Source organism: Condylura cristata, unplaced genomic scaffold (assembly GCF_000260355.1).
Source record: "Condylura cristata isolate star-nosed mole 26May11 unplaced genomic scaffold, ConCri1.0 scaffold00019, whole genome shotgun sequence".
Taxonomy (NCBI): domain Eukaryota; kingdom Metazoa; phylum Chordata; class Mammalia; order Eulipotyphla; family Talpidae; genus Condylura; species Condylura cristata.
Genome location: NW_004567120.1, coordinates 11,804,337 through 11,826,753, shown reverse-complemented (window position 1 = coordinate 11,826,753; position 22,417 = coordinate 11,804,337). Strand labels below are relative to the sequence as shown.

Here is a 22,417-nt window from a genome sequence, read left to right as displayed (position 1 = left end):
TCGATTCCCGCCTGCTCCGGGAGGTGACCACATGGCGTGGCAGACCTCTCCTGACCCGCCCGCTGCTCCCCTCAGCAGTGTACTTTGTCGCTCTGCCTGTTCTGTTCCCCGCTCTGTCTCCGGTGAAGCCTCTCACCACCACTGAGCCTCTGGCCTGTACCCCAGTTCTGTATGCACAAATAAATAAATCTTTAAAAAAAAAATTTCTTTCATGACTAATTCATATTCCTCATGTTTTTATAATGATATTTGACCGAGTTTTCTGCTCTGTTAGTGGTTTTCCTGAATCCGCTTTAGAGTCTGAATTCTTTGACTAAAATATGTCAGTCACCAAGTATGAAATCTGATATAAGGTTTCGTGTACATTTCACCCCTTCAGAGATGTTATCTCTATTCTTCCCCCCATCTTCAGTGAGATCGGAGCAAGAATGATCTATTTCCTAAGAAGGATCTATTATTTCCTGGAATAAAGAACGTCCTTAATGATCATTAATTATTTACAACGATATAATTTATTGCTTTTTTCTTACTAAAATAGAGCCAAAAAAATTTAAGTTACTAGGCTCATTCTCTTCCAGGATCTCTTTCCTTTTTTCCTGGAACTCATATCTTGTGAGTGGTGTTTGAGTGGATGATTGGGATATTTGAAGTGAAGACATTTGAAAGAAATTGAAAGGTGACTGCTTTGTGACTGGACAAAAGCTTAGTTTAGCTCCTGTTTTCAGCAACAATGACTCTCACTTTCTTTAGAGAACTATTAAAGATGAAGGGCCATGTCTATTGTATAGGCTTTGTCAAAAGTCGGTCAGCGAAGCGATGCTTCTGCTAAGATGTGAAAAGCTTTTTTCCTTCTTTTTGGTCCTGCAGAATATTGCTTTATGTTAAGTGTTATTTATAATGGGATTTGAAAAATGTGCCTTCTTGTCTGACTTCTGCAGGGTGGATTACTGCTTGTCTGGGAGAGGAAATTTGTCAGAGATGAATCTTTGCTTGACACCTGATTTTGTGGTCTGGGCAGGAGGAGCTCTGTGTCCAGAAGGAGATTGTAAAGGAGTTTTTCACCAAAGGACAAGGAGCAGTCTGCGACTTGACTTCACTTTACTTCCAGGAAAGGTAAGCCTGGGATAGCCAAACAAGTAGAAGGTAGATGACTTGCCTTACAATTATATCACAAGTCTGCAGTGTTACTGTGTTCCAGTCCAGTTACTTGTGGCCAGCTGTGGTGCAGAAATGCTCCATATAATCAATACATTGGCCAGGAGTTGGGGGAAGTTTATATTCATATGTTTTATTAAACATATGATGATCAATGGGACGTAGGCCCAAATGTTCTATTTTATTATTTATTATTGTTGTGAATCTCTTAGCATGCCTAATTTATAAATGTGTGTGTATGTATAGGAAGAAAAGCATATGGGGGTTCAGTACTATCTTCAGTTTTAGGCATCCACTGGGGGGTTACAGTGTACTCCCCATGGATAAGGGGTGCTGATCATGGAGGATCTGTGTGAAGATGTTCTCGCCCTCTAACACCCTCCAGGTCTGGGAAGCCAGGCCAGAACATAGATGAGGGGACATGTACATGTACCTCCATCCCTGGGAGGTGACCTCCTTCAGAACCCCCCAGGGCTGTGGCAAAGAGGCTGTATTTCCTAGTGCAGGTGCTGTGGCCTCCCCCTCCAACTAAATACTACAGATTGCATGACCTGTCTTTCCAAGATGCGTGCTTCTTCATTCTTTTCCAGCACCATGACCCGTTGCAGCCATCAGCAGTCCCCTTACCAGCTCTTATTTGGGGAACCCTACATCTTTGAAGATCTCTTGGGCTTGAAGATCCGCATCTCTCCAGATGCCTTCTTCCAAGTTAACACTGCTGGTGCAGAGATGCTGTATCACACCGTGGGAGAACTGAGCGGTGTGAACTCCAGCACCACCCTTTTTGACATCTGCTGTGGAACTGGCAAGTGGCAGCCCAAGTAGAAGCTACATGTGGATTAGTGTCCAAACACCATCTACCCAGTCCCCAGGCCCATACAGCCTGGTGGGAAGGTGGTGGTTTCAAGCTAAAACATACTCTTCATAGTCTGTCCTCTTTCCTCAGGTGTGATCGGTCTCTCTCTGGCTCAGCATGTGTCCCATGTCCTTGGGGTTGAGTTGCTTGAGCAGGCAGTAGAAGACGCCAAGTGGTCTGCAGCCTTCAATGGTACAGTGCTCAGTGTATGCGCTCACTGGGGAGGAATTAAGAGCTGCACTCTGTGCTATGGAAAGAGTTGTGTTGAAAGCATCTACTGTGTCTATGACCTGTGGGGCAAAAGGAAAGGGATTCTCGAGATGTCACAGTTGGGACCTAATGGTTTTCTGAAAAACCACCCAGTAACCAATATTTTTTTTTTCCTGGCCAGAAGAATTTAAGGGATGCAACATGCCTGGCTGACAGAAAGGAAACTTGGCAAAATTTTGGGATAGTGCAGAAGACTTTTGAGCATCACAACACAATGCAATAGATTTCAAACTATGTTTAGCCACAGAACTTTCTGTTTGAAATATATTTTTACTGAATTAAATTTTATCGTTTCACTATTGTTCACAAATCTGTAGACTTGAGGGTGCATCCTTCATCCCTTGGCATGTACATATATCGAATAAAGTCTTATGCTAAACTGCATTGTGGAAAACGTGCTGTTGTCCTGTGTACCTCATTCCCAGACAACTCCTTATGGTCCAGGTGAAAACCTGCTGGAGCAGAAGGAGCCCTTGAGTAGTCAAGCTTCTCTTCTTGGAGTAGATACGTATGTGCTATGTGCATCACTAAGTTGTAAAATAACACTGGTCTTTCCAGCTGAAAGACTTACTGAGATATCCCAAGGGAAGGTGTTTTGGAAAAATTGAAGCAAGTCGACAGTAGTTCTTTCATTGTTTTTCAGAGGTATGCTAGATCTAAGGGAAGATGGCTGTGCTGACTCCTGTCCAGTTCTAGAAGGCTGAAGTTCCCTGCCCCCTGCATGTGGTCACGTGGTCATCTCTTATGCAGGTATCACCAACTGTGAATTCCACACTGGTCGAGCAGAGAAGATTCTGCCACAGCTACTCAAGTCCAAGGAAGACACACAGTTCATTACTGCTGTGGTGAACCCAGCCCGGGCTGGACTGCGTAAGGATATGAGTGGGCTTCCTGCTGCAGAAGTAGTGGGGTGTTTTCACTTGATGGCCACGGGCTTTGGTCCCTCATCCTCATAGCTTGCTAAGAATTCTCCCAAAGGGCTGGCACTGGATATGCATCTCCTCTGTTCCTGCTCAGTGTCATGAATGGCTCCGTGTCTCTTCCTTCAGATCGCCGGGTGGTGCAAGCCATTCGAAACTGCACGGCTATCCGCTCACTAGTGTTTGTATCCTGCAAGCCTCATGGTGAAGCCACAAGGAACATTATTGAGTAAGTCATGTCTAGTTTTCTTAATTATTTTTTTTTGATTGGCCAAGTCATCCATGCTTATTGTGCAGAATTGGAAAATGCAGACAAATGTAAAGAAACAGAAAATAGTCACTATACTATCACCAAGAATCAGGTTTCAGATAAGAACCCGGTTTCAGATAAGACAAATTAGGCAGTGCAGCTTGGATGCACAATTTTAACAGGATGCCCCAGATTGCCGTAATCAGGATACATTTTTAATGTAGCATTTTCAGATATAAAAATGAACCCCCCAAATCTGTGATGAACAGAATATTAATTTTTTTTTCAGGGTAAGATCCATACTGTACTTGCTAAACTCCATCTCATTCTCCTTCCCTTAATCCTGACCCTGGCTCCCATAAAACTTTATTTATTAAAGTGGTTAGCCAGCCTAACAGATCGTAGTTTCCCAATTTGGCTTTATATAAAGTGTTACATTGAAATATTTTTTGATTACTTAATTACTGAGTTCTTTGGTACCCTCTTACATTTTCACTCCCGCTTCCCCTGGCCTTGTTCAGTTATTTTGATTTTTGAAGTATTCTATTTTTGTTTTCTCTTTCGCTCTCTTTCACATACACATACAGACATACATTCTTTTTCTTTTTACATGAGTAATATAATTTATTTATAATAGTTAAATAATATAAGTGGGTATAAAGTACAGCTATAACTAAATAAGTGAGAAATAAAAGTAAATGAGTTGAGTTTCCAAATCAATGAGCTAGAAAAAGAATAATACACCTAAAGGACACTGATAGATGAAGTCAATAATTTTTTTAAAAATTTGATAAACTAACTCTAAAATAAAAAGTAAAATTATAGACATGCCAAATAAACAAAGGAGGTATTATTAGAAGAAAATAAAGTAGGTATATAAGCCTAATCAAGACCATAAAGGGGTAAAACACAAAGTGGTAAGTGAGAAAAAGAGTGTAAGTGCAGCTAGGAATTTAGAAAAGTTTTGTAAACATTTATTTTCTATAGTTCTTTCCCAGTACATCTGAAAGCTTAAATGAAGTAGGTGATATTCTGGAAAATTATAAATGAGTAATAATAAGTGCAGAAAATAGTGTAAATCTGAACTGACCAGTAATGCAGAAAACAATGAGAAAATTGTGAAAGAGCTTCTCTCATCCAAAATAAAAAAGCTTTAGGTTCAGGTGTTTTTATAGTCTTATTTCCTTATCTATTGTATGTACACTCTCCCAGTAGTCCTTTATTTTTATTTTACTGTTTAAGATTTTTTTTAATGTATAATAAAGGTGGCATCTCACATCAGTGGGGAAACAGTATACTATTAAACAAATGCTGGTGGTAGAAGGCGCTTCAGAAACCTCTGGAGAATATGACATGCAATAATGTTAAGGTTCACTATATTAAAAAATATTCTTTGTTACACTATTATGAAAAAAATTCAATGGATCACAGAAGTAAATATAAGAAGTAAAGCATAAAAGTAAATCTTTGTGAACTTGGCTTAGATATGACATCAAAAGTCCAGTAACTAACAATGTCCAGTAAACTAACAATGTTTATATATTTTATATTTATTATAACACACATACTATGTGTGTGTGTGTACATCATGAAAATCAAATGAAATTTGTGCTACAAGTCATACCATCAAGAAAGTGAAGAGACAAAGCCCATTGGGGAACAATATTTATAAATCATGTACCTGGTAAGGATTAGTATCTAGAAGCCAGACACAAATTGCCACATAGTGTGTGATTTAGTTTATAGGAAATGTCTAGACTGGACAAAGCTCTACAAAGTAGATTCATGGTTGCCTGGGCCTGAGGTTACAATGATTGGGGAGAAATGAGTAGTGACCTCTAAGGGGTGTGTAAGATCTTTCAGGATGAATGAAAATATCCCCAAATTATTTTTAGTGGAAGTTACAAAACTTCATGAATATATATAAAAATCACAGAAATGTATAAACGGGTGGACTGTATAGTATGTGAATTATATCTCAGTAAAATTTAAAAATAAGTTGGTGCTGAAAATCAGCAATAACAGACATAATGGACAGCATACAAACTAGAAAAAAATTGCTGTTCATATCACAAAGAGTTTTTCCTTAATTTATAATAAACTCCAGGAAATCAATCAGAAAAACTATAGCCCAAAAGAAAAATGAGAAGTCGTGAAAAGAAGATATTATACATTATTTATGAACCACAAAAGGATGCCCTGGCACTTCCATTATAATTGAAAAGCAAATTTCAACTACTCTGAGATACTGCTTTTTACATCTGAGATCGGCAGATGTTCAAATTCAATAATGCATTGTTAGCCATACAATGGGCAAACATGGATTTTAAAGATTTACTTGTCAGAGTATAAACTGGTGCTATCACGGAGGGGGGTTATTTAGCAATATATTAGGTTATCAGGAAAAGTCATGAGAAACTTTTTATTTGGAAAACAGAAAAAAATGTGTCATGACTTTTCCAACATCCTGATCGATTAAAATTATAAACCTATATATCCCCTTTCAGGCCTAGTATTTCTATTCCTGAGGCTTTATTGCACATATCCTATAAATATACTGATGTGTAAAAAGACATCTATTCAGTTAGTAATCGCAAATGAATTATCTTAAACATCTGCTCAGTGAAGAATTAGTTAAATCAATTATGCTGTATCTATGGCGATAGTGGAATACTCTACTGCCCTAAAAGTGAAGAAAGGGAGCGTGAAGCTTGTGCACCTGAAGGGGTCTGGAGTTATACCTGTAGGGGTAAACATTGTTTTGTTAACAAATGGCACAGCCATAACATTGGATTTGAAAATAAAAAAGAATGAAGATGTTCTCTCTGGAAAGATTTCCACAGTAAGTTATTTTTTTTTAAAAGATTTATTTATTTGTGCATACAGAACTGGGGTACAGGCCAGAGGCTCAGGGGTGGTGAGAGGCCTCACCAGAGACAGAGTGGGGAGCAGAACAGGCAGATCAACGAAGTCCACTGCTGAGGGGAGCAGTGGGCGGGTCAGGAGAGGTCTGCCGAGCCATGTGGATCTCCTCCAGGGCAGGCAGGGATCAAACTCACCCGGAAGTGGCTTAAGCTTCTTAGTGCTGTGCTTTAACCCACCGCGCCACCAGGGAGGGCCCTAATTACAGAATATTTTTATCACTACAGGAAGAAACCTTGCACCTTTTACTAGTAATCCTCCATTTTTTCTGCAAACCCCCTAGCCCTCATCAACTGCTAGTCTACTTTTGGTCTTTATAACTTTGCCTGTGTGAATAGAATCTTAAAGTATGTGGTTCTTTGCATCTGGCTTCTTTCATTTTGCATGTTCTTTGAAAGCTTCATTTTGTATTGTAGTGTTTAGCAGTACTTGATTCCTTTTGTGGTCAAAAATACTCCTTTTTATTAGAGAATATTAAAGTTCTTGCACACAAGAATTGGGGTGTAGGCCATAGGTCTGGTACGGGGACAGTGAGAGGATTCACCAGAGTGGGGAGCAGAAACAGGCGGACTGACTGAAATATACTGCTGAGGGGAGCAGCGAGGGAGACAGGAGAGGTCTGCTGTGCCATGTGGGTCAGCTCCCTGGCTGGGGATTGAACTCGAACACTTGCTGCAGTGGCTATCAAGCACTAGTTTGATAGTGCTGAGATTTAACCCTTATGCCACCAAGGAGGCCCCTCAAATATTACTCTATTGTTTGGTTATACCATAAGTTTCTTTATACACCAGTTGGCTGTACAGAATTTTGTGTGGACATCTGTTCTCATTTCTTGTGTTGATACCCAGGAGTGGAATTTTTGGGCCATAGGTTTTAAAGATTCATTTACTTATGGAACTGGGGTACAGGCCAGAGGTGCAGGGTCAGTGAAAGGATTCACCAGAGACAGAGCGGGGAGCAGAAGAGGCAGGTTGACTGAAACACACTTCTGAGGGGAGCAGCGACGGGCTCAAGAGGTCCACCATGCCATGTGGGTCACCCCCCCGGGCCGGGGATCTAACGATGGTGCTGCAGTGGCTGCAATAGCTTCATGGTGCTGTGCTTTAACCTGCTGTGCCACCAGGGAGGGCACCCAATTGATTTACTTGATGGCTGACTTTATGATCACATAAAAACTTTGTCTCTCTCCTAATACCTTTTTTTTTTTTAATCTTATTACCTTGGATAAGAAAATTGCTCCATTATGAGTAATAGTGAATATCTTTGCATTGTTTTTTATTTTAACGAGGCAATACTGTTTAAACTATTGCATGTTAGCCAGGGAAGCAGATACTCTTCTGTTTTCTTGGTTCTGAGTACACATTGGTATAATCTTTTTTACAACAGTTCAGTGGTGTGTATCTTAGGACCTTAAAAACATACCAGTCCTTCAACTCAGGTGTTCCACTAAAGAACTGTAAATATTATTTAATGCAAGGAAATAACTATAAGAATGTTCAGGGAGGGACATTCTGAAACAGTGAACAGAAACAACTTAAATTTTCTCTAGCGAGGAATCAGGTAAGTAAACCGTGTTATATTTATATTTAATGAAAACTGTATTGTGAATAAAGGCGAGGTGGCTAGACGTATAGTCTAGGGGAGGGTGTTCGTGATGAGTATCACTGACGGCCGACACCGACTGTAAAGTGGCACATACAGTATGTATACCTGACTGCATCTTAAAACGCCGACTTGAATGTACACGTTCAGAAAAGCCAGCGGTGGTGATCCTTGACTGGGTGTTACGCTTACAGGTCATCCTTTGCTCTCATTTTTGCTTGGCTACCTTGAAATAAGAGAAAATAGTAGCCTTTTTTGAAGAAGTTCCACAGAATACATTTAGCTCAGTAATATTTACTTATTCATTCATTACTTACCTGCTGGGTGCAAATGACAGAGGAAAGTAGATGACCTATACTCACTGCTCTAGTCACCATTGAACTCCTACTCTGTGGCACACACTGGGAACACAGAGATGAATAATAAGCAGTTTCAGCCTCATTTATACCCTCCAAAAAAGGATAAACCAGTGAGAGAAGTGGTGAAAAAGAAACTAGCTAGTTATATTAAGGGTGATAGATGCTGTTATAGAGCGAAACATAGAGGGGACAATGGGAACACAGAAAGGGCTTCCATTTAAGAAATTGTGTTCCCGTACATTGTCCTTGGCTTCTAGGAAATGATATTTTGATCTGTCTCTACAGGCTGTGCTGTTCTTCAAACTCCACTAAGAAGCTCCTAGGGGAGCCTTTCGTTCTGAGACAAGCTGTGCCTGTGGATCTGTTCCCCCACACCCCTCACTGCGAGCTGGTGCTCCTCCTCACTCGATAAGCAACCTCCTACAAGGCCGCAGGCCCTTTGTTCAGGCTGAAGTTTCAACAAATCCCAGGTCTGGCATATTGCTACTCTGCAACCCTGACAGCATTGCCTGGGAAACCAAGCTTTGCATCACGAGCAGGAAGAATATAGTAGGCTATTTTAAGCGAGTTTCTAATCTTAGTTTTCACTTCCCTTGCTTTCATGTGTTTGCCTGGTTTGTACCACTACTTGGCCCTGGATCTGGACTGTTTCTTTCTTTTGCTGTCAACTTATTGTGCCCTTGGGCCTAGTTCAGAGTTTTATCTTTTAACTCTGCTGTGCTGGGCTGACAACAGAGCTTTCCTCACCAGCTGGTAATAATTTCACATGGACTTGGATCTCTGTATTTGCCCAGAGATTTTACTAGATCTGTTCTGGGTAGCCAAGAGTTGGAACTGGAAACAAGTGTAGCTGTTTAAACTGGCAGAGTAAGCTGTAAAGTGATTACAGGTGACTCTGAGCACAGTAGAGCTTTATTCCTTTGGACTTTTGAGATTTTGAGGCTTCTAGAATATCGTTTAAAAAAATTGTAGTTACGGGTCCTCCCTGGTGGCACAGCGGGTTAAAGCACAGCACTAAGAAGCTTAAGCCACTGCCGCATGAGTTCGATCCCTGCCCCGGAGGTGACCACATGGCGCGGCAGACCTCTCCTGACCCGCCCACTGCTCTCCTCAGCAGTGTACTTCATCCATCTGCCTGTTCTGCTCCCCACTCTGTCTCTGGTGAATCCTCTTACTGTCCCTGCACCTCGACCTATACCCCAGTCCTGTATGCACAAATAAATAAATCTTTTAAACAAATGTAGTTACTCCTAAGAGCGGTAGCGCCAATTAAAGCTCATGTGAGGAGGGAGGATTAGTCATAGGAGAGACCCTATGGGAAAGGAGATATTCAAAGAAGAGACTGAATACCTGAAATTGTGCAGTGAATTGTGGAGGTAGAAAGCTCCAGAATACTGTAAAGATCCAGAATATACTATAATAAATTGCATATTGAAACTGGCATTCTCTAGTCCATGATTTCCTCAACTTGAGTTGTTCTTGGATACTTGCCCAGCAGTTTAAATTGTTTTGATTCTTTTAACAGCCTAAGGATATGTGCAATTCAGCAAGTATTGTCTGATTTACAAAATGTCAGGTCAACTACTATATTTAATTCTTTTCAATCATAAATACTTAGAGTGAAGCTTCCGTCTCAGAAAATTATGGCTATTAAAGCTACTATATAAATAACCATTTATGAAAAGGCTAGAAGGGAATCCTCTAAAGTGCTAAAAGGATGGATATATGGTAGTCAGATAACTTTTATAACCATTTTTTCATTTTAAATAGTGGGGTTATATTGTTTTATATATTAAAACATCTTATTTTCTTTTCTCTTCCGTTGTTCCCTGTATCTGAAAAGGGCAAGCCCACCTATCAATATTCATTATACTTGAGCAGGAAACCAGTGTTGTCATTCCTAGTTCAACTGCTTACAAGATGGACTCCGCTGACTAGATCCTAGGTACTCCAGACTCGGCATATCTGATGCTGAATGTGTCACCTGTTTCCCCCAAGCTGTTCTTCCTTTCGTATTCCCAGTCTTGATGAATATATGGATCTACTCAGCCTCTAAAGGCCTGTAATTATTTGAGTCCTCCTATACCCCTACTCCCACCTGTTGCATCACCAAGTCTCCATCCTGCATGCTACCATTGTCTCTTACCAAATTATTACTGGAAGGACTGTCTTCCCAGTGGGTGCTGCTTGGATCTACTTTTACTCCCATCCAGCTCATTCTTTATAGCCAGGGTGAGTTTTCTAAAATTCTATTCTCGTGTTGTTTCCCCAGTGCTTAAAATCGGTTTGTCATCGACCTACTACTTTCCAAATTCCCCCTTCATAATCTGGGCAATCTTATTTCTCTGTGCACATAGAGTTCCTTTCCCTGGAAATGACTGATTTCTTCTGTCCTTCTGGTCTTTTTCAGTCTGTTTCTCCACTTGGAATATTCTTTTTCTTACCTCTTGCTCATTAATTTTACTCATCTTTTTGTTTTAAAGGAATATCTAGTAAAGCAGTAGAGGAGTGACTATGGATAGTTGGTTTCCTGATAATTTAGTTAATGTTATATCCTGCAAATAAGATGATTTTATTTTTTTATATATGTTTATTTTTATATCGTTTTGTACATTTCTTTATCTCAATTGTAATCCCCGCGGGTTTCCCATCACCAAGTCACCCATGTGCCACCACCATAGTTCAGTGCACTTCTCTCCCCCCCTCATTTTTGATCCTATTCCCCACCCCACCCCCATAAAATGTCTCTGGTATATGATGGTTCATTATTCACATTATTTTCTTGCCTGGTCCATTATACTCCTGCTATGAGTGAAACCATCCGGTATTTTTCTTTCTTTTTCTGGCTTATCTCACTAAGCATGATCTTTTCCAGCTCCATCCAAGTTGCTGCAAAAGACATGTGTTTCTCTTTTTTGGTTGCTGAGTAATATTCCATTGTATATATGTACCACATCTTTTTGATCCAGTCATCTACTTTTGGGCATTTAGGCTGCTTCCATGTTTTTCCAATTGTAAATAAAGCAGCAGTAAACATGGGGGTGCAGGTATCTTTTGGAATCAGTGTTTTTGTGTCTTTTTGATTTTACTTTTTTAAAGTTGACTTACCACCATTTTAAAATATGTAACTATTTTAGGAGTATATCTTAATACCTCAATAAACATATACACTGTACTCCAAACATATACACCTACCACCCAAGTTCTAGTCCCACTCACCATTATCAAGTTAATTCCCTGACTCCCTCTAGTCACCACCATGAATTGTTTTTGTTTTTTGTTAGTTTGCTTTGTTTCTTTATATTCCACATATGAATGAAACCATCCTGTATTTGGGCTTAACTAAGTCTTTCTGACTTAGTTTGCTTGCCATAATCACCTCAAGTTCCATCCATGTTGTCCCCCAAGCAAGATTTTATCTTTTTAATAGCTGCATAGTATCCCATCAAGTATATATACCACCGCTTTACCCAATTTTCTGTTTTTCCCATATCTGGCTATTGTGAATAGTGCTATAATGAACATAGGGGTGCATATATCTTTTTAAATTAGTGTTTCTGTATTCTTCAGATAAATAGCTAGAGGTAGAATTACTGCAACTACTAATAGTTCTATTTTTAATTATGGGGGAACCTCCACACTGTCATTCATAGAGGTTGCACCAAGTTCCATTCCCACCAACAGTGTACAAGAGTTCCTTTTTCTCCACACTCTTGTTGTTTCTAGTCTTTTATGATAGGCCATTCTCACAGGTGTGAGGGAAATGTTTGCATATCACATTCAACATGGTGTTAATATCCAAAATATATAAAGAAATATATAAAGAACTCATAGAACTCAGCAACAAGGGAACAAACAACCCAATCAAAAAAGCATGCAGAAGCTCTGAATAACACATCTGCAAAGAAGACATACTGAGGGCCACTAGGCACATTAAAAAAAAAAGAACAACTCAATATCTCCCTTGCTTCTAGCAAGGAGAGTACATTCAAAATAAGAATTTTAGAATAATGCTTTTGTCACTTTTATTATGAACACTTTCATACAGGAAAGCTGAAAGTAGTATGATGAACACCAGTACATCTATCACGAAGATTCAACGAATGTTAACATTTTGCCAGTCTTGCTTTACCTCTATTTGTTTATGTTCTTTGATAAATCATATGAAAGTAAGTTATGACTTCTAACACTTCATCTTTAATGTTTCAGCATACATCTTTTAAACATAAGAACATTTTCGACATAACCATAACCGCACTAAGACAATTAGCAGTCCTTCCAGTGAGGTTATCTGTATCTAGCCTCAGTGTTTTCCTGAAGAGTGCTGTGCAGACTGCCTCGGGCTCACAAAAGGAGACAAGGAACTTGCACCAGAGTTTGTATCAATGCACCATGTCCTTCATCAAAAGTCTTGCTTTTCTGGTGCTTTCACTCATGTGAAATGTATAGAAGAAAAAGGAACTGACAAAACTAAACTAAAACAAACCCTGGAAATACAGCTGTAGAATTGAGGGAGGCTAGAAGTTGAAACAAATTGGGGCGGGGCCCAATGGCTTAGGATAAAAGACAACAGGTACTTTGATGGTGGGGGTGGTTAGATAACATACAGCTGAGGAGGTGTGGACATAGTCCCCTCAATCATGTACAGTGTTATAAATCAATGTTACCTCAATAAAGGGGAGAAATGGTAGCTTAGTTAAACAGTGCCAGTGGCATAGTTCATTTATATTTGCATATATTTCCGCAGTTGTCCCCGAAATGTCTTTTATTGCCAGTTTGCATGTTGTATTTGGTCATTGTATCTCTTTTATTCTAGAACAGTCTCCCCACTTTTATCTTATACCACTGCATTTTAGAGACCAGGTCTACCCTACACCATGGATCTGTCTGATTTTAGGCTGACCAACCTTCCTAGTTTTCCTGGGACTCTCCTGAACCTGCATCTTGGGATGCCCCTCAATCCTGGGCAAACTAGGATGGTGCAGGGTAAATGGAAATTGTCAGGGTTTTCCACCCTCTTGCCATTGGTGTCTTAAGACCTACACCTGTGTTCTTACACGTGTGCCTGATGGTGGACACCTGGAGTTGGGTGTGGGCATGCATAAGTGGACATGTTACAGGGAAGCCCACAGTGGACTGGGCTGCCTGTCTGTGGGGCCTCACCCGCGTGCTCACAACTCGGTTATACTGCAGGTACACCCAAAAGGGTCAATAATGGGTTTATTTACGAAAGGGGAAAGGAACAGGAAACAACCCAGGGAAAGAGAGCGGGATACAAAGTAACTGGAATACCTTACGCTAGGCTGACTGAACACACAGAGTCACACAGTCCAGAGAACTGTTTCCCAAGCGAGAGAGTGGGAGATGCAATCGTGCCCTGTTTATCCCCCAAATATCCCAGAATTCCTGCTAGCTCCGCCCTTGGGCCCTCGCAGTTCTCTCCCTGGTACTGCTGGGAGTTGTAGTTTCCAATCACTGGAGTAGGGGGTGGAGTCCACAAGATGCTGCAGAATTCCTTTAGGTCATTCTTCCCCTTAACAGACACACCTGGGCTGACACAGACTGTGCCTGTGAGGGCAGCGTCAAGGAGCTGTCAGAAGGAATAGTGATAGCATCGGTAGAAGAGGAGCACAACAGAAGAAGAGAGCATGAGAGAAGGCCAGAGAGCAGAGAAAGAGTGACGATTCGCTGGGGGTAGGAGGCCTGCCACCCTTCTGGCCCCCAGGGCCCCTGCCTGTTGTGCACCTGGTGGCCTCACTACATGTGATGTAAAAAGCTCAATAAAAGCCTGAAAAGCCACTGAGGGCTCCTGGACTCTCCTTTACCTGTCTTTCCGATCCTAAGGACCATACTCCACGCTTGCTGGCTCTAAAGATGGTTTGGTGCATGGTGGTGATACTGAACTTCTTCCAGCCACTGAATTTCCTTTCAACTGGTAGATGGGTCTAGATACTTGATTAGATTCAGATTAAGCCATTGAGTCACATCCCAAGAGGTGTGTGACATCTGCTGTCCACTCTTAGTAAAGGCAGTGATTAAAGTGACTGCCCTGAGAACTCCTCGTGTAATTTACTCTTTACAATTATCAAGAAACTGGGAGGGGGAGGTGTTACTTTGGTACCAGATGATTATCCTCTTCCCTAATAACCTCTCATCTGAGGATTTCAGCAGTCATTGATTACTGTCTCCTGACTCAGTAATTTTTCTCAAAAGGCTATTAACCAAACAGGAGAGGGATAGCCTGATTCTTTGCCCTTGGCTACCAATTTTCAGGTCAAGAGGTTAATGTAATACTTCTGGTAGTGTTAAAGGGCAGGGATGGGGCACCCTTGAACACCCAAACCTGCCTGCGTGAAATAGGTTCTGACATCTGCCGCATCAAGACAAAACATAAAGACCTTTAATGGAAAGGAACTTTAATGAAATTGGTGTGCAATACAGAAAAGACAAAGAATGTCGTTTCTAACACCCAAAGTTACCCATCCCCTCGTGGGCAAAAGTCCACCCAAATGGGATTGGCACAGCAAGGCTTGAAAGCCCACCGCAAGACTAAAGCACCTTCTGGCCGGGACCCATAGAAAAGGGTCAGAAACGGCCAGACAAGTCTGGGAGGAAAAGAGCAAAATCAAAATCAATAGAAACACTGCCATAGTGAACCTCACCACGGGTCTCTCACCCACATCTGTTTCACCCAGTCCTGGGCCTAATACAGAGCCGCTACTTCACCTGTCTCTGCTCCACGTGCCTCCCTCAGGTCACCTAGCTCTCCATCCTGCTTCCTTTCTCTTCAGTCTCCTCACCAGGTTCTTATCCCTGCTCACCTCTACCCTCTTTTGGGTGGGGCAGGGAACCTGGAACCTCTCCTTTTTGGAGAGGTTACAATAGTAGCAAAGTAGTTTTTTAATATCACTCAATGTTTTTATTTTTTAATTTGGTGTTTTACCTTTAGTACAGTCATTTTCATTATAATGTCCAAATTTTCTTCACATTTTTCCACTTTTCTCAATGGGAGTTGCTGTGTGTCAGGTCAGATGTCCATTTGACATGGCTTCCACATCTTTTTCAGCACTGCCTTATATTCTGGCACAAAACTGGTAGAGCCACTGCCTGCTTCCCTAACCCCTGTCCTGGTATTAGCCATTTCCAAGGAGCCCAGTTCCATACATGATGAATGGTATTTAGAAGCCAGCATCAGGATGCTGGGTGTTGGCAGCAAAATTTAATGGTGCTGCAAAGTAGTGTCACAACCAAGTGGCCTACACCCGGAACTTACAGAGCTAAAACTAGGAGCATCCAAAACAATCAGCCAGAAGGAGTCCATCACCCTAAGCTGGTCACACTGTTAATACAATAGTAAAAGTTAAGGGAGAACAGTAGAAATTGGGGTTGGGGCTTTACGAACAGTAATAGCTAAAGTAGCTGTGAACTTCCAGGAGATTTAAGAATTTGTTCTGAGTGATATTTCCCAGCTATGAAACATGTTGGTCTAGGGCAGTGAGTGTCAAACTTCACTGCACATTAGCATCCCCTGAAGAGCCCTTTAAAATCCTGATACCGGGCCCTCCCTGGTGGCGCAGCGGGTTAAAGCACAGCACAAAGAAGCTTAAGCCTCTTCCTCATGAGTTCGATCCCCACCTGCCCCGGAGGTGACCACATGGCGCGGCAGACCTCTCCTGACCCGCCTGCGGCTCCCCTCAGCAGTGTACTTGGTCGATCTGCCTGTTCTGTACCCCACTCTGTCTCTGGTGAATCCTCTCACCCTCCGCATCTTTGGCCTGTACCCCAGTTCTGTATGAATAAATAAATAAATCTTTAAAATCCTGACACCCACCCTAGACAGATCCAATTTCATTTGTCTAGGGAAGGTTTAAACATTATTATTTTTTTAAAGATTGATTTATTTATGCATACAGAGCTGGGGAACAGGCCAGAGGTGCAGGGGTGGTGAGAAGATTCACCAGAGACAGAGTGGGGAGCAGAATAGGCAGATAGAAGAAGTGCACTGCTGAGGGGAGCAGCGGGCCGGTCTCAGTTTCCCTCAGCCAATAAAAGGAAACAGAGTTTGAGGAAAAGGAAAGTGGTTTTATTGGTCGACAAATGAGGAGGGCAGCAGACTCAAGTCCTAAAGACCACCGTCCTGCTCTTTGGCAGGTTACAGGGCTATTTATACAATGTTCAACAAAGAAAAGGGGAGGTGGGCGAGCGTCCCCAAAGGGGAGGGAGTAAAAGTTAGTGCTGGGATGGAGACCAGTGGGCACCAGCCTTTATTTACAGAGAGACAAACAAAAATGGGGAATCAGAGAGAGTAATGGGGAGGGGGGGAGTAGGGGCAGCACAGGGAGGAAGAGAAGTCTTGCTGGCCAGCTTTCTCACTATTCGCTTTTGTTTGGGATTTCCTTTCCCTGACCCTAAACCTGTGAAAAGAAGAGAAACTGCAAGGAAAGGAGAGAATAGACAACTAAGAAGTCTGGGAAAACCAACTTCATCATAAATTTGTCAAAGGAGACAAATCCGCAATTCTTATCTGAGAGCCCATTTACTGTATCAGGCAGGCCAGGAGAGGTCTGCCAAGCCATGTGGGTCACCTCCGGGGCGGGGGTTGAACATGCGGAAGTGGCTTTAGCTTCTTAGTGCTGTGCTTTAACCCACTGCCCCTCCAGGGAGGGTCCTAAGCATGATTATTTTTAAAATGCCCCTAGTGATTGTCATCTGCTGCCAAGGTTGCAGATGAGTGGTCTAGGGGAGGCTTTACTACTCTGGGTGGTCTCCCCCTACCTCCCACCCCCAGCATCACCTGGCTTGTTAGAAATGCAGAGTTTCAGACTTCACCCCAGCCCTCCAGCAATCAGGTTTAACTTGCCCTCCGGATGGTTCAGATGCACACTCAGTTCTCAGAACCCTTGTTTCTGAGTGCTCCTTCTTGTTGGTACAGTCATGGGGTGGGGGACCTTTTAGCACAGAGCTCCCTGGGTGTCATTCCCTCAGGGTGATTTAATTCATGTGGGGTGTGGCCTTAGCAGCAGTGTTTTCAAAGCTCCCAGATGACTCTCATGAGCAACGTAAGATAAAACTCACTGTCTCGGGATTTGCCTCCAAGTCCGGTGTTTGACTCAGTGACTAAAAGTGCACATCACATTGCAAGTAAAAAACTAGTTGGGCAATATAGCTGCCAAATAACTTCCTTTTCTGCCTCCTTGACTAGGAGGAGGCAAATTTTCTGCAGGCCTTTGCAGAGTTTTTCATCTTTAAAAGCATTTCCTTTCTCATTCCTTCTGCAATTATTTTGGCTGGCATGATAGAGAGAGGTGCTTAGAAATGACCAGTAACACTAGCCAAGTAGGACAGTTTTAGGAGTTGGTCTGCAGCCTGCTCCTTGCCTGTCTTCCAGAACTGGTTTCTCATTAAGCCCATCTTAGAGTTGGCAAAACTGGGGGTGAAAAATTTGTTGTTTTCCTTGCAGGTTTGGGGTTTTATCTAGTAGTTCTCCCCAGACTTGATTGCACATTAAAATAACTAGGAGTTTGAAAAAAAAATGTTTTCACATGTCTGGGCCACATATGTATGGGTCTCCAGAGCAATTCAGTCATCTCTGGGAGTGATGCACAGGCTTTTGGTAGTTTTGAAGTTTCTCCAGTGATGCCAATGTCTAGCCAGTGTTGAGAACCACAGAGTTAAGTCTCTGGAATGGTTTGGGGTTGGAAGAGGGAAAAGAATGATTGTCTGTGGCTGACATTTTTAAGTCTTTTTACCTCTCATCTTCAAAATCATATTACCAATTTACAATTTACAGGATCGTCATATATTTCAAGTTGGTATAACTGTAGTGCAGTCACGAACGAACTGGTGCTACCTCTGCCCTAACCAATTAATCCAAGTGCAGAAAGATAGTTGAAGTGAAATTATAACAGGGTGGCCCCTACGAAAAGGGGAAGTTCCAGGTTCCCTGCCCCACCCACAAGGAGGGTGGAGCTGAGCAGAGAAAAGGAGAGAAGAAAAGGACTTTGAGGGAGGAAGGAAACCAGATGGAGAGCCAGAAGGAGGCCAGAGGAAGTCACATGGAGCAAAGGAGACATGTGAAGAAACTGTGCTTGTTTCCTGGCTCTGGACTGGTTGAAAGAGATGTGGGTGAGAGACCCGTGGGGAGGTTGACTATGGCAGCGTTTATATTGATTTTGATTTTGCTCTTTTTCTCCCAGACTTGTCTGGCCATTTCTGACTCTGTTCTGTTGGTCCCGACCAGAAGGTGCTTTAGTCTTGCGGTGGGCTTTCAGGCCTTGTTTGTGCCAGTCCCTTTTGGGTGGACTTTTGCCCATGAGGGGATGGGTAGCTTCAGGTGTTTGATATAGAAATTATATTATTTGTCTTCTGTGTTGTATACTCACTGTATTAAAGTCCCTTTTCATTAAAGTCTTACATGTTTTGTCTTGATGTAGTGGATGGTAGAACCTATTTGGAGCAGGCAGGTTTGGGGGTTCAGTGGTGCCCCTCTCTCCCTGCTCTATAACAAGAGCAGGCAGATTTGGGGCTTCAGGGGTACCCCTCTCTCCCTGCCCTGTAACATATTGTTAAGATGATGTCCCAGATTTAACAAACTTTCCAGCAAATGATTAGTTTCCATCATTATATGTATTTCCACACTAATGCCTATCGCTTCTCCTCAAAGGAGACTAAGTGGGTGGAATCAAACATATAGCCAAGACCTATATGATGGAGAACATGTCAATATTCAAAGTCCATTCCTAACAGGTAGGGCTCCCGAGGATACATACAGGAAGCGGCCTTGACTCTGAGGATGTAAAACAGGAATCTAAATATTTAAAGGTGAGGGCCCTTCCTGGTGGCACAGAGGGCACAGCACTATGAAGATAGCCACAGCCACTTCATGAGTTTGATTCCCGGCCAGGGAGGTGACCCACATGGCACAGCAGACCTCCCTTGCCTCACCGGCTGTTTCCCTCGGCTATGTATTTCAGTCAATTTGCCTGTTCTGTTCCCCACTCTGTCTCTGGTGAATCCTGCCTCTGGCCTGTGCCCCAGTTCTGTATGCATAGATAAATAAATCTTTTTTAAAAAAATAAATATTTAAAGGTGTTGGCATTCACAAATTGCATCTACTGATCACCTTAAGTTAAAACCAATCCAAGTCATACCTGTGTTATACTTGGCTGTTTAAGGGTCTCTCTTCTCCAACTGGATTGTAAGGCTTGAAGGAATAGGGCTATTATCCTGTCCACTGTTGTATCTGTCTGTCACCCAGCACAGTGTCGGAAATGGGGCACGTGCTCAAAGAGACTATATAGCATACTGGCCAAGAGGACCAACTTTGGAACCAGGCTGACCTGGTCTCCAATCCCGGTTCTATTGCTTACATGCTGTGTGAACTTGGGAAAGTTCCCAAACCTCTCAGCCCTCTTTTCCCTGGCCCTCTTCCTGTAAAAGATAGTAATCGTAATAGCACTTACCTCATGGGATTGTTGTGACTGAGTTAGTGAAACTATATAACTGAAGCACTTTGCAAACTAACTTGTACTTAGTGCAAGTTAAATGGGAGATATTTTTTAATAATCTGATTATTTGTTGAAGGAAGAAATGGATGTCATAGCCTGCTTTCCTTTCCCACTTTGAGATGAACTCGCAAAAATAACCCAATCAGTTTGCTTTCTGTAAGAGTTCAATATGTGTTTTAGGCAAACAAAATCAAATGTGCATAGAAAAGAATCCTTTCTTCATCACTGTGTATGTGTTTCTCGGCACCTATGTTAAAGTCAAACATCACAGCTTCTAGTACAAAGTTTAAATACAGTTTTAAGAAAAAGAAACAGAAAACAGATAGGGAAGGCCATCCCTCTCATTTTGTCACTTTCATAATATTGGTTGCTAAAATAACCCACTTGTCAAATCCCTTTGACTACTGTGAGAAGTGATGTAAAACGTGTTTTCTGAAAATAACCACGATGAGGTGACATGAATTAGGGGCTTTGATACAGAAGTGGTGGAGTTCTTTTTAGGGTACAATAGCTCAGGAAGATAAAACTCCCAAAGCAGCTACTGGCTTGCTTTTTCTACCTCCTAAAAGGAAACTTGTTTCTGGGGTGATTTTTTTTTTAAACCAAACATACCATAAATGTGGCATGGGATCAGGATCCTGGCCAGGAAAAGGACATTAAAGGAAACACTGGTGAAATTGGAAATCAAGTCTGTAGTTTAGTAAATAGTATTGTGCTGATGTTAGTGTCATAGTGACTCAGTTATGTGAGAGGTTTGCGTTAGGGAAAGCTGGATAAAGGATATACAGGAACACTGTGAACTATATTTACAGGTCTAAAATCACTTCAAAATACAAATTAAAAAATCTAAACATGGCCCTCCCTGGTGGCGCAGTGGGTTAAAGCACAGCCCTAAGAAGCTAAAGCCACTTCCGCATGAGTTCGATTCCCGCCTGCCCCGGAGGTGACCACATGGCGTGGCAGACCTCTCCTGACCCGCCCGCTGCTCCCCTCAGCAGTGGACTTCGTCGATCAGCCTGTTCTGCTCCCCGCTCTGTCTCTGGTGAAGTCTTTCACCGCCCCTGAGCCTCTGGCCTGTACCCCAGTTCTGTATGCACAAATAAATAAATCTTAAAAAAAAAAAATCTAAACACTTAAAAAAGTAAACATACCGATTGAACGTTAATTCTAGAAACCTGCGTCTGGGCAGGTGCTGAGCGTAGAGCTTCAGGGAGAGAATTTCACTCATTCAACTACCCAGCCATGTGCTAGGCGCTATCCCAAACAAGGTGACAAGGAGTAAGAGATAGCATGTAGTGGTTCTTTTATGAGGAATTTCTGGTAGTCTGTCAAAAAAATCCACTTCCTTGGTATAAACTAGCCTCATTCAAAACACAGCAGCCCGACTTAAAAATGTCTAAATAAGGTTTTATTTTCAAGTTTCAGATATTTATTAATCAGTGTAACTTCCAACTATAACTACATGTTTTCATGCATTTAGAGTGAAAGTATTTCCTGGTTAAGTGGGAAATCGTGCACATGGCTTCTGGAAGCCCTTCATTTTAAGCAGCTTTATAATGAAATATTTCATTTAGAAGTTGACCTTCTTTCTTCAATTTGCTGTCATCTACATTCACTGAGTAGACCTTGAGCTGGTCCTTGGGACCTAGTTTGTTCCAGGGTCTAGGTTTTTCTTCCTGTCCTAACTGACATCGAGATTGAACAAAGCCAGTAACATGACATACAGTTCTGCTCCAGGACGTCCTTCAAGTTAAAGACCTAGGATGTTTCTTGGCCTGACCAGGGATCAAGAGGAACATGGTTTGAGAGAGGCTTTGGGCTTAGAGCCCCTGAAAGGCCAGGGATGAGTCTCTGCAGTGAATCTATGTGGAGTCCCCAAATACCTTAAGTGCCCCCTTACTGTTATTTGATCAACTGGACGTCTGGGAGGAACTTCTCATCATAGTGCTGAATAGGAGACAGGAAGGGGTAAAGGAGAGACCCAAGCACCCTGAAAACACTAGACCCTTAGCACTCAGTTCTTTATTTCTGAGTCAAATGATTTGTGGGGCTAACTCTTGTGTCAGCTAAAATGCAAGTGTCTCTGCCACCTAGTGTGATCAGGAGGACAATGAAAAACAAATGGATTAAAGTGAAAGGTGTTAGGAGAAGGGAATGGATCTGGTAGGACTCTGGCACTCTTCATTTTTGTAGGTTCTTTCGGGATGAACATCCCCGAGTATGATTCCCATAGTTCCCATCGGCACGTGCATTCTGCTGTTTCAGCTTCACATTATCTCACATTCTGGTTCCCACGTGCATAGTATGTATAATTCTCATCTTTAATGGCTATGTAACATTCCATTGTATGGAACAGCATGAATGTTCTTAGCACTGGGCTCGTTTTTCTGAGCAGATATAAAAGGACTGCTGTCTCTTAGCCCCAGAGGTCTATTTTTGTTTCTGGAAGTGATGACTAGCATGAGTGTGGGATCGCGTGGGATTCCTGAGTCATCATCGCAAGGCACAGTTTGAGTGTGTTGTTAACATAGCTCTGCCCACCACCTGACAGCAGATCCTCCCGGGCTCCCTGGACT

The 22,417-nt window shown here is 42.1% G+C and overlaps 1 protein-coding gene across 3 annotated transcripts in view; it reads left to right on the top strand.

Moving 5' to 3' along the window:
- Positions 1-14,102, top strand: part of TRMT2B (tRNA methyltransferase 2 homolog B (S. cerevisiae)) — a 37,289-nt gene extending 23,187 nt beyond the window's left edge. The window contains exons 9-15 of one of the 3 annotated variants that reach the window (XR_001145602.1): positions 1,019-1,113; positions 1,746-1,960; positions 2,102-2,203; positions 3,032-3,151; positions 3,331-3,430; positions 8,620-8,804; positions 13,876-13,955. Coding sequence is in view for 2 of the 3 variants with exons in the window: in XM_012727027.1 (XP_012582481.1) it covers positions 1,019-1,113; positions 1,746-1,960; positions 2,102-2,203; positions 3,032-3,151; positions 3,331-3,430; positions 13,876-14,032 (789 nt within the window). In the remaining variant the exon portion in view is untranslated. Of the gene's footprint in view, positions 1-1,018; positions 1,114-1,745; positions 1,961-2,101; positions 2,204-3,031; positions 3,152-3,330; positions 3,431-8,619; positions 9,357-13,875 lie in introns of those variants that run through there. The other 2 variants (XM_012727027.1, XM_012727028.1) reach the window with 2 other exon arrangements.
- The last annotated feature ends 8,315 nt before the right edge of the window (positions 14,103-22,417 follow it).